The following is a 13533-nucleotide window of genomic DNA, read 5'->3' as shown; positions in this document are numbered from 1 at the left end:
AAAAAATGTTTCCTCTCAATGCAGTTGTTGTGTTGAAAGCCATTTTTATAAAGTAGTGGTTATTAAAAGCTGCACTCTCACACATTTACCGTTATTACTATTTTTTTTCTTCTTTGAATGATCAAGTTTTTGCGTAAATATCTGCAAACAAGTGATAAAAGACTGCTGACAAAATATCAGATCGCAGATTTTCGTATTTCCGTTAGGAAAATAATGTATTATTGCTAAAAGCGTTACTAACGGTTTAATAAAAAATGCACTAAACATCAATTTTTGTACTTAAATATAAAAATCTGCGATCTTTTTCTTGGGTACGCAGTCTTATATGACTGGTATACATGCATTTTCGTATAAATAGCTCGTTCCAAAATAAATAATAAAAAAGGCATCAAAACGTTCAATGTGTGAGAGTGCACCTTTAAGCCATCATATATATATATATATATATATATATATATATATATTGAGCTCTTCATTTGCTATTTCAAATAAATAAAAAGGTTAATATTTAGTCAAGCCTTGCATTCTTATAGAAGTCAATGTCTATAAATGAATAAAAAAAACTAGATTCTTTTTTTTTTATTGCCATGTATCATTTTTTTCCAGACTTTGCCTTTGAAGTACAGACACAACTTGGACCTGCTAATCAAGTTCCTGGCGCTTCAAGAGTCCCCAATTAAAGGGCCTGTAAAAATATATCTTACTAAGCGTTACACAAACGTACAGGTGAAATCACACAAACCCTTTATACAAAATATTCTACCAAGATTGATGTATGAATCAATTTAAATGGTCTAAAATCATTTAAACCTAAACATTTGTTCCCTTAAACTTAAGCTTGAACATCCGTTTGATCACTTTCAATAATATCAATATTATCAACTTAACCAAACATTGATTCACTAATTGTATTAATGTTTATGTTTACATTGCGCACACATTTGGTCTGAATGGGCAGTCATCGTCTGCTTCTTAAATAATCTGTTTCAAGTATGTTCAGAAATATATTTATGAATACCCAATTCCATAATTGTATACAATTGCCAATAAGCCTTCATCACAATTTCACTTTAAAGTGTACAGGTGGATGACATTTGTATTTTATTCATCAATCTAATCTGTGTCAAACAGTAAAGTAGAGAAAATAGCATTACAAACTTTACACACTGCATAAAATAGATTCAAGTGAAATTACACACAAGATTAATACAATAGGTTGTAGATATCCACAAAATTTATTTCATTTGTTACTTTTTTACTCCAAATATATAGTCAACAAAAAATGTATCTGTACATTTCAATATATTTTTTATTAATTTAGTGCAAATTTTCCACATAACTAGTCAATAATGCACATGCGTAGGTTACTTTGCCTGTCAGGTGCTTGTTCACTATTAAACCTTAGAGATTTATTGTTTGAGAATAAAGATTCATTTCAACTTGCTGTTGCTGCAGTTGAAATTATCAATGATTCTGGTCATAATTTATTAGCTATTGGTTTATCTGGTGATTGCCAATGTTCATTTGATTATAGTTATAATGCGCAAGTAAACAGTAAGACTAAAAGCAAAAGTGGTCACCTGTGGTTGATATTAATTCAAATGATATGCTTGAGAACGATGACTCATTTAATGTCGATGTTTCTGCTTTTCAAGTTGTAACTGCTACTAATTGGCAGCCAAATACAAACAATAGTGCAGACAACAATGATGCTGTCCATTTTCCTGCTGTGGATACTAGTCTGTCTAAATATGACGCTTTCATTCGTTGTTTGCCAAATAAGTGGTGTAGTTACTCTTTTTTGTATTCACTAATCAGGTCAAGCATAATGGGTGTGGCAAATATAATGCCCTGGTAATGTCTTTAAATCAAACAATTCTAATAAACTTTGTTCAACATGGTTCATGGTTGCGGGAGCGAAAGTGGGTCTCATTCTTGCCAAACCAGGGCATATAGAAAACGCTTTTTCACACTGAGAGTCGCACTGAGTTCATATTCTAAACTACTTATACATTTTGCACCTCAGTCCTCCTTCAAAACTGTCTCGCATTTCATCAATATACATTCTAGGGACAATTGGAAATGCCTGACAGCCATCATATCATAATTCATAAACAATGCTTAACAGTTAGCCACATTTTAAAACCAAAACTATAGCAAAACAACAGTCCAAAGGTCAGAATGCACATTTATCATAATTCAAAGCGACTGTCCTAATAATATTTATGTTTACATCCTACATTTAAGTTTCTACCACAAGAGTCTTTACATCTTGAACAGCTTGGGCTTCATCTTTAAGATGAAGACTTTGAAGAAGACAGCACCAACAGTATTGGTGCCGAACCTGAGGAGTTCCAAGTAATGGGTATTACTTCAGCCCACGAATATCAGTGCTGTCCAAAACCAGGTTTGTTCTCCTTCTTAGTTTTCTGTTAACTTTATGATTTCAGAACAAGAGCTAGCATTTATCATAAAGATGAAACCTAAATAAAACAAAGAAATATAGATGTTTCGAAGCATTTGAATTCAATAAATAAATGTGTTTACAATTCTTCACAAATTCAAATAATGTATAAACTATTTTAAACTCTCCATGCTTACATTTCACAATTTCATACTTTTTAGACATCATTTTTTAGTTTTTTATTTTGCACAAAATACACGACCTATAAACTAACCTTTATAAAAGTTTACAACTTTTTTAATATCTCTTGAACAAAATCGCTTAGATCAAAACCTAAAAAATGAATGATATCATTACTTGTATATAAATACTAAGAGAGAATCTTAATCATTATTTTGCGATTTGTGCACCAATCTTTGATTTGCATAACCTGGTTAACAATTGAGATCAAATTGCAAAGGACCTGCAATTAGAGTAATTGTGTTCCTCATGGATCATGTTATCAAATCTTCAGTGCTGCATTCACTTATCATGATGTAGTAACAATTTACTTTCATGTCTTTGTAGAGTGTCGCGAAAAGAAAATGGACCTTGACAAATGTCCTCTTTATAAGGGCCAGTCCCTTACACAAGTGACCTAGTATTGCACAGCTGAGGTTGTTATCAAACTCAGCAATGGGTATGAAATGCGTAAACTGTTCTAACCTGATTTTTAACTCCTCGTTATGTACAATGCCTAAACAGAAGACAATCGGTGACGATCCTGCACTTCACTTTTACCTCACATAGCTCCTCCCCATATACGCTAGAGGATATTAAAAATGAGAAACTTGTCATTGCAAGCGTGAAACGACCAAATGAGTCTTAAAGGAACAATTATTTACAATATTTATTTGTTTTCTTTTAAAAGTATATCATTTGATAATTTCACACTAGGACTTCGCAAATATTTTCAGAGTATGACCATGTCTTTAAGAAGTACATATACATTAACAAAAAACAGGTAATTTTGTTCTTCCAAACTCCTTTTTAAGGATTTCTACAATTAGCTTAATATAGAAAATCTAAAATCCCTTGAATTGATAACATAAACTGATAAACCTTAACTTAAGTATAAATGTCAACCTGCCTTCACGCTTTGGCTGACACTACATCGAGTTAACATTATTTAAACTTCTTTAAGGAGATCATATATTAAAATATTAGTGTACTTTTCAACAAAACTTCTGCACTATGTTTACAATAGGTTTTTTTAAAATACTAACACCATTCTAACCTGTAGTTTAATGTTATATTATTGTGCAATGCTGTACCATGTTACCTTTTAAATGTAATCTTGCATTACAAATGTTACATTCACACAAGGTAACTTCACATGATGATCTTAAAATATTACTCTGTGTCACAGGATCTAATAATGTAACTCATAACACGGTCATAAAAACTATCCTTGACCATAATCAAAATTTCTATTACTTATTTGTCATTTCAAACTAACAAACATAACAAATTACATTTCAAAATCATACATCCGCACAGTATGTACAAATAGTATACATTAAATAATTATAATGATAATGGTTTCCATATATCCCTTCAAACATACTTTTAATACCTTCTCGTGACTTCCAACGGACATACTTTGACTATCAAAAGACAATCCAGGACTTCGCAGAAACACTTTGAATAATATTACTATACTTTGATATACCAGGCCCACCCGAGGACACCTCATGACTACTCACTGACACTCAACGTGTACCAAAAGCACACCCCGACTACCCCAAGAAAACTTAAAATTCAAAGTACTAGTCAAGGATCTTAGTACACCCTTATGATTTGTGTGTACTGTGTTTATATTCCCATCATAGCCCATTTGGGTATTTTTGTTCCTCGGAGGATATTAACCCACGTGGGTAAGAAATTGGATGCAACCGACAGGGGCGGGACCAGGATTCGGCGTTAGAGGGGCGTAACTTAGGGATGTTTTCTTTTTACTCGAGCTCTTCCCTCAGAACCGAAATATTTGGTTGGAAGTATTGGCACAGGGGTTTGGGGCACTCCCCGAAAAAGATTGGGAAAAAATTCAAGTCAAAAATGGATAGTAGGTCAAAAGGTTACAGTCGAGGTCATTAGAGGACAACATCGATGCTCGTTTGCAAAACTGTACACATGGTCCAAATTTAAAAAATGTAGGTCAAAAGGGTGGGGCCAGCTTTTGTCTCAGGGGCATAATTTCAACTGTTAGAGGGTCATCATATGATACAACAAATATCAAAGGTATAAGCCTTGTGGTTTAAAGCAAGAAGATTTTGAAAGTTTTTCTTATATAAGTCTCTAGGAAACTTGTGACACCGGGGCAGGGTCTGTTTTGACCCCAAGGGCATACTTTGAACAATCAGGGTAGCTGACCACGAAATTATGCCTTGTTCAAAATAGCAAGGGTATGACTAGCGGTTTCTGATAGAAAGATATTCAAACATTTCCAAATTTAAGTATACTAAACCTGTGAACCCCGGGGCATGGCCACGGGCATAATAGAGAACTATAATATATCGCACTGCATTACTTTAATTTCCCAGAAATGTTTGTTTGGTCTGAGTTTCAGATATTGAAAACATATTTGTTTACGCACTTAACCTACACAATCTACGAAGTCGGTTTAAATGGTGATACGAATTCTCTCATTTGAAGTCAGACACTATCCTTGCGATAAATATAACCAGTGTGTGTATACCACATGATAAATTACGTCATATATGCTACGTCGGAAGGCAAAAAATTGCTTAAAATGAAGACTTAAATCAAAGATAACTTTTCATTTACAACACCATTTTAAATGAAACAAAGGGCAGTCTATGCCGCTTAAAGAGCCCCGCATTTGTTTTATTTCCGAAATTTGATGAGGTCATTAGTTTCAGCAAACACTTGACATACCTGTTTCCAAAATAATGTTTTGACAGTGCTCCGTCAGACGGCTGTAAAAGGTTTGTTGAAGTGTTTTAAGAAACTAAACTCGCAATCAAATTCTGGTAAAAGACCGTATATATTTACATACGGATAAGACATTGCTATAATTTCTTCAGTTTTATGTACATTTATTAAAGATGCACTCTTATTCCAAATAAGATTTACCACAATTAAATGTATTGTTTTATTACAATTATTTACCAGCAGAGGCATCCGATTTAAATAAATGTCATATTGTACAAAGTGTATAGAAATCATATAATCAACACACTGGTAATAAGTGAATGTTTTTTATATTAAGTAACGTACATAGCAAAAATGGAAATAAATAGATAAGTAAGAAGTCCGTGTACTCTGATAAATAGTAGGGTCCATCCTATCATTAAGCGTACAGCAAAATATTGTTAGATTTACCAATTCGGTTTGATTTAATGTTATAATCACAAGTTTAATCAATAGGTTTACTTGCAAGTACATAAAAAAAAACTTTGTCTTACGTCATCATTCTCATTCTCTTTGTTTCAAAGAATACATTATTACAACCCAGAAATACTAATTCCAAAAAGTGATCGTAGAATAGGATCGTCTCTATGGTATTCTACTTATAGTATCAAATCGCGCAATTCACTTCAGACCATAATTTGTGGACAATTTGTTTGCTGTCCCCTAACACATCCCTAACTCTCCTCGAATTAAAATAAATCACAAATCTTTTTGTAGGCTAGCAATCTTAGGCATATTTTTCACAAAATAAGTTTACCTCAACAGGAGGTTTTTGCTAATTTACTCAGACTATCTCGTTTTTATTGTGTTACTTTTTTACCCAACATTTCTTTGTAAAAAATATATGAAACAATAACAACAATTGCTTCAGTAATAATGTTGAAGCTCTCCATACATGGTCATAGGTTTTAGAGTTGTATATGTGTGAATAAGTAGATAAGGAAATAGTCCTGTCCAGTATGCATGAAGGTCGTTTTTATTATTGCCCAGTTCGTTGTGCAAATGTTTCATCTGTAAGAAATGTTCCTTCGTGTTTCGTATTGCTCGAATCAAGTCGGTTACATTAAACTCGTTGTATTTCGGTCTAGTGCTGGATCTAGGCGCTGTGAATAATTCATTTTTAACAAGCGGTGTGAGCCTGCTTTTCCAGTCTGATTGAAACACCTGATGGGGATTTTGGTTTAACGCATTAGACACTTGTGTTTTTATATGTACATCTACACTTACAATGGTATCATTTACCACTTTGAAATATTCAAAAACTCTAGCGGAATCCCAATGACACGGGTGTTTTAAACACATCTTAGCATTTGGTCGTTTACTTTCGTCACGACATGTCATCGCTCGTACAATATCTTTAGTTGTAGGGTCATGTAAATTGCTATAATCTGCATTGCCCTGATTTATATCATGATTTATAGCTTCCTGAGAATTGTAAAGCATTTGACCACCTGAAACGACATAGTACCCGAGCATGCCACATGCAAATATATCTGCAGATGCATTCACTACTATATTTGATGGTTTGACTTCAGTTCCTTGATGTATTTCCGGTGGAATCCAACCTTCTGTTCCAATATATAGTCCGGATATGACACTCATTTCATCATCGGTTTCTTTGGCGAGAGAAAAATCAGACAATTTCAATACAATAAGTTTCCCTTCTTCTGTCTTTTCTTTCTTAACAAGAACATTGCTTGGCTTAAGATCACGGTGAAGAAATTTATTGTTATGCAGCACTTTCAATCCTTCGAGAATTTGCTTAAATCCATCCTTTGGAACCTCTTTCGGATATTGACAAATGAAAACTTCAAGGTTACAATCACACAACTCCATGCAAAGGTAAAATGAAAATTTGTTTTCATCAAAGTAGTAAAATCGCACAATATTTGCACATGTTACATTCAGGAGATTTTCGTTCACTTTCACAACTCGTTCTCGAGCTACTTATATTCGTGTATTCTTTTATTGCAGCGTGAGCATATTTACCAAATGTACCCCTGTAGACTGTCCCTTCTACCCCTTTACCAATAACATTTTCTCTGTTGAATGTTATACGACCTATCTTGACGATCTTGTATTTACACGGTCCACATATTGTAGTGTCCTGTATATTTGGCCATAGTTTTGCATGTTTTGAAACAGATGAGAATACGAAATGGTCAACTATGTCGTTAATGCGTTCGAGAAGTATTTTGGTCTCCATGATGAAATTTACTTTCTAGAAAAAATAGATTTAAAACATTACAGCATGTGTATATGAAGTGATTTCAAGTAAAGCACTTTTCATATACATTAATGGAAGAGATTAAATGGTAATTTACAGAAACAAATTACGGTTGGGTCAAGGTCGTGGGATAAATATGTTATTGTTCTAAACTTGATAGCAGACGACACAAGGTGTATGCCAGCTTCAATATAAAGACAAAGACAATGTATGTGCTTTACATTCGCTGGTATCGCTTAAATTTATCCCTCAACAACTTAAAATTCACTTTATTAATGCATATGCATGTTTCTCAGAGACCTGGTAATAATGTTTTCTCCTTGGGTTGAGAATAAAGCAATTTTACGTTTTCCTACGGCCTTGGGAGTTTTCTTCTCAAACAAGGTGAGGATTAGCTGGTCCATTTAGACATTAAAATCCATACCATTTAAACAACAACATGAATTAATTAAATGATAAAACATACATGTACATAAAACAAATTGTCTAGAGTAAAGTATCCCAAGGCAAACCTATAATTAACTGAATTTACTTTTGGTAATGTATTCAATAAAAAAATAAAAATATTTTTTTTAGAAAAACGTCATTATTAATAAGAGTAAACATACACACCTTCAATACGTTTATTGAAATTAAAATCACAAACTAATGAACTTCAATCGTGAATAATTCCTTCGTACTTTTCATGGGTATTCCCAAGTATCTACTTTCTGTTTTAAATTATAAAGGGAGACAAGTTTGTCAGCCAGATAATATAACATTCTACACTACATGTGGAAGCTTAAATGAAAATGATCTTATATAATATAAAGGAATATTGACTCGGGGCTTTATGATATAACGTATACTGGACTGTTTTGATATGTGGACTCATAATTGACTGTGTTTCAGCACACATGACTGCCCAAAGCGTGCATGGCCTCATTAAGGACACATGACTGCCCAAAGCGAGCATGGCCGCTCAAAGCACACATGACTGCCCTAAGCGGGCATGACCGCTAAAACCAAGGTGAGGATTAACTGAATTTACTTTTGGTAATGTATCCAATAAAAAAAAAATTTTTTTTTTTAGAAAAACGTCATTATTAATAAGAGTAATCATACACATCTTTAATACGTTTATTATATATATTATATATATAAAATTATAACGTATACTGGACTGTTTTGATAAGTGGACTCATAATTGACTATGTTTCAGCACACATGACTGCCCAAAGCATACATGACCGATCAAAGCACAAACGGCTATTCAAAGCGTGCATGGCCACTCAAAACACGCATGACTGTCTAAAGCGTGCGTGGCAATGACTGTCCAAAGGATACAGGGCCGCTCAGAGCGCTCATTACTGTCCAAAGCATGCATGGCCGCTCAAAACACATGACTGTCCAAAGCATGCAAGGCCGCTCAGAGCGCACAAAGCATGCATGGTAGCTCAAAGCGCACAAGACTGTCCAAAGCATGTATGGCCGCTCAAAGCGCACATGACGGTCCAAAGCGTGCATGGCCGCTCAAAGCGCACAAGACTGTCCAAAGAATGTATGGCCGCTCAAAGCGCACATGACTGTCCAGAGCGTGCATGGCCGCTAAAGCAGACATGACTGCCCAAAGCGTGCATGGCCGCTAAAGCATACATGACTGCCCAAAGCATGCATGGCCGCTAAAGCATACATGACTGCCCAAAGCGTGCATGGCCGTTAAAGCATACATGACTGCCCAAAGCGTGCATGGCCACTAAAGCATACATGACTGCCCAAAGCATGTATGACCGTTAAAGCATACATGACTGCCCAAAGCGTGCATGGCCACTAAAGCATACATGACTGCCCAAAGCATGCATGGCCACTAAAGCATACATGACTGCCCAAAGCATGCATGGCCGTTAAAGCATACATGACTGCCCAAAGCGTGCATGGCCACTAAAGCATACATGACTGCCCAAAGCATGTATGACCGTTAAAGCATACATGACTGCCCAAAGCGTGCATGGCCACTAAAGCATACATGACTGCCCAAAGCATGCATGGCCACTAAAGCATACATGACTGCCCAAAGCATGCATGGCCGTTAAAGCATACATGACTGCCCAAAGCATGCATGGCCACTAAAGCATACATGACTGCCCAAAGCATATATGGCCGCTAAAGCATACATGACTGCCCAAAGCATGCATGGCCGCTAAAGCATACATGACTGCCCAAAGCATGCATGGCCGCTAAAGCATACATGACTGCCCAAAGCATGTATGGCCGCTAAAGCATACATGACTGCACAAAGCGTGCATGGCCGCTAAAGCATACATGACTGCCCAAAGCATGTATGGCCGCTAAAGCATACATGACTGCCCAAAGCGTGCATGGCCGCTAAAGCATACATGACTGCCCAAAGCATGTATGGCCGCTAAAGCATACATGACTGCCCAAAGCGTGCATGGCCGCTAAAGCATACATGACTGTCCAAAGCATGCATGGCCGCTCAAAGCGCACATGACTGTCCAAAGCGTGCATGGCCGCTCAAAGCGCACAAGACTGTCCAAAGAATGTATGGCCGCTCAGAGCGCACATGACAGTCCAGAGCGTGCATGGCCACTAAAGCATACATGACTGCCCAAAGCATGCATGGCCGCTAAAGCATACATGACTGCCCAAAGCATGCATGGCCGTTAAAGCATACATGACTGCCCAAAGCGTGCATGGCCGCTAAAGCATACATGACTGCCTAAAGCATGTATGGCCGCTAAAGCATACATGACTGCCCAAAGCGTGCATGGCCGCTAAAGCATACATGACTGCCCAAAGCATGCATGGCCGCTCAAAGCGCACATGGCTGTCCAAAGCGTGCATGGCCGCTCAGAGCGCACATGACTGTCCAGAGCGTGCATGGCCGCTAAAGCATACATGACTGCCCAAAGCGTGTATGGCCGCTAAAGCATACATGACTGCCCAAAGCATGCATGGCCGTTAAAGCATACATGACTGCCCAAAGCGTGCATGGCCGCTAAAGCATATATGACTGCCCAAAGCATGCATGGCCGCTAAAGCATACATGACAGCCCAAAGCGTGCATGGCCGTTAAAGCATACATGACTGCCCAAAGCGTGCATGGCCACTAAAGCATACATGACTGCCCAAAGCATGCATGGCCGCTAAAGCATACATGACTGCCCAAAGCATGCATGGCAGTTAAAGCATACATGACTGCCCAAAGCATGCATGGCCGCTAAAGCATACATGACTGCCCAAAGCATGCATGGCCACTAAAGCATGCATGACTGCCCAAAGCATGCATGGCCGCTAAAGCATATATGACTGCCCAAAGCATGCATGGCCGCTAAAGCATACATGACTGCCCAAAGCATGCATGGCCACTAAAGCATACATGACTGCCCAAAGCATGCATGGCCGCTAAAGCATATATGACTGCCCAAAGCATGCATGGCCGCTAAAGCATACATGACTGCCCAAAGCATGCATGGCCGTTAAAGCATACGTGACTGCCCAAAGCAAGCATGGCCACTAAAGCATACATGACTGCCCAAAGCATGCATGGCCACTAAAGCATACATGACTGCCCAAAGCATGCATGGCCACTAAAGCATACATGACTGCCCAAAGCATGCATGGCCGCTAAAGCATACATGACTGCCCAAAGCATGCATGGCTGTTAAAGCATACATGACTGCCCAAAGCATGCATGGCCACTAAAGCATACATGACTGCCCAAAGCGTGCATGACCGCTAAAGCATATATGACTGCCCAAAGCGTGCATGGCCGTTAAGCATACAAGACTGCCCAAAGCAAGCATGGCCACTAAAGCATACATGACTGCCCAAAGCATGCATGGCCACTAAAGCATACATGACTGCTCAAAGCGTGCATGGCCGCTAAAGCATACATGACTGCCCAAAGCGTGCATGGCCGCTAAAGCATACATGACTGCCCAAAGCATGCATGGCCGCTAAAGCATACATGACTGCCCAAAGCGTGCATGGCCGTTAAAGCATACATGACTGCCCAAAGCGTGTATGGCCACTAAAGCATACATGACTGCCCAAAGCGTGCATGGCCGCTAAAGCATACATGACTGCCCAAAGCATGCATGGCCGTTAAAGCATACATGACTGTCCAAAGCATGCATGGCCGTTAAAGCATACATGACTGCCAAAAGCATGCATGGCTACTAAAGCATACATGACTGCCCAAAGCATGCATGGCCGCTAAAGCATACATGACTGCCCAAAGCATGCATGGCCGCTAAAGCATACATGACTGCCCAAAGCGTGTATGGCCGCTAAAGCATACATGACTGCCCAAAGCGTGTATGGCCACTAAAGCATACATGACTGCCCAAAGCGTGCATGGCCGCTAAAGCATACATAACTGCCCAAAGCATGTATGGCCACTAAAGCATACATGACTGCCCAAAGCGTGCATGGCCGTTAAAGCATACATGACTGCCCAAAGCATGCATGGCCGCTAGAGCATACATGACTGCCCAAAGCATGCATGGCCACTAAAGCATACATGACTGCCCAAAGCGTGCATGGCCGCTAAAGCATACATGACTGCCCAAAGCATGTATGGCCGCTCAGAGCGCACATGACTGTCCAAAGCGTGCATGGCCGCTAAAGCATACATGACTGCCTAAAGTCTGCATGGCCACTAAAGCATACATGACTGCTCAAAGCATGCATAGCCACTCAATGTCGGGCAGATTGGCATTCCCACTGACATATAGTTTATGGTTAGTGAGAGACTAATGTGAGGCATCTACGCAGTTCTTCAATAGTCCCCAAGTTGTTATCAGTTGGACGATATACCGCTCATGTGATGATTGGGCTTTAAAGGCTTCATAATGGTATGGTAGCGGCTACAATCTCAGCACTGGACTCCATATCAATGACAGAGTCATCCAAAATGGCTTTGGTGATAATCGCTACTCCACCATGGGAGCTTGACTTCCGGTCCTTCCTTGCAGCAAACCGGTAGTTGTCATGTAGGACTTCCTGCTCATATATTGAAGGTTAAAGCCAAAGCTCAGAACCGATAATGTCATCAGGGTCTGAGAATTGAAGTTTAGTTCAGAAATCTTCTTTCTTGGCCGCATTCGTTGGAAGTTAATGGTGAGTGACCGAAAACAAAATATGGATTGGTGTTCGATGATATTTTCTTGGGGATGATGCAATTTGCAGTGACCGAATGCTATGGGATTGCAGAATGGACTCTTCTGTAGAGATTGAGAAGCGGGAATCAGAGGTATTAACTATAAGAGATGTTGTATCGTCAAATAAACTTGAGTGGAAGTTTCAGGGTCCACAGTTACAACAGTACTAACTCGTTTCGTTGTTCCCTAGCGTTTCATAAATAAGGCTACTTATCTGTATACAGTCTGTATGACACCTTTTGGCAAAACTTCAAGTAACAGAGTGGATGGTCATCGATTACTTGCAAGCTTTCCCACATATATAGCAGAGAAACACGGGGGTGCACGGCCCTTGGTATGAGTGACAATCATGTTTGTTTGGAATTGGTGGGAGGTATAGATGATGGTCCTTAACAATGTGCTTTCGGTGGAACAATTGGTTGCAAACAATGTTGGGATCATAAGGGTGTACCCATGACATGAGCTTGGAGTGAGAATTCTTATCCCAGAAGCAGGAGTGCAGCATCCCCTCCTGTAGAGACAATATGCTATGAGGGTAACAAAAAGATACCTTTAGCTGAAGAGGGTCAGATCTTGTTACTGTACATCCAATCATGGACAGCATGCGGGGATTTATATTTGAGAGCAGAAAAATAAAAAACAAACGCACTTCCGGTTTGACGATTGCTGGTTTCCAAAACAATTCTCATAAAATCTACTCATAGGTTAAAGCCGAACTTTCAAAGACCTAGATTTTTGACATTTTTTTTATTTTTTGTCTCAGA

General features: G+C 38.5%; 1 protein-coding gene across 1 annotated transcript; it reads right to left on the bottom strand.

The window, feature by feature from the left end:
- Positions 1-2485: 2485 nt before the first annotated feature.
- LOC128229129 (serine/threonine-protein kinase/endoribonuclease IRE1-like) lies at positions 2486-8317 on the bottom strand. The gene is made up of 2 exons (XM_052940876.1): positions 8217-8317; positions 2486-7598 (listed from the first exon to the last, which is right to left on the bottom strand). Exon 2 carries the CDS (start codon positions 7211-7213, stop codon positions 6245-6247), a length of 969 nt encoding a protein of 322 aa, XP_052796836.1. The 5' UTR covers positions 7214-7598; positions 8217-8317; the 3' UTR covers positions 2486-6244.
- Positions 8318-13533: the final 5216 nt, after the last annotated feature.

Source organism: Mya arenaria, chromosome 1 (assembly GCF_026914265.1).
Source record: "Mya arenaria isolate MELC-2E11 chromosome 1, ASM2691426v1".
Classification (NCBI taxonomy): domain Eukaryota; kingdom Metazoa; phylum Mollusca; class Bivalvia; order Myida; family Myidae; genus Mya; species Mya arenaria.
The sequence above is the reverse complement of the archived record's forward strand: the minus strand, read 5'-3'. Positions and strand labels throughout refer to the sequence as shown.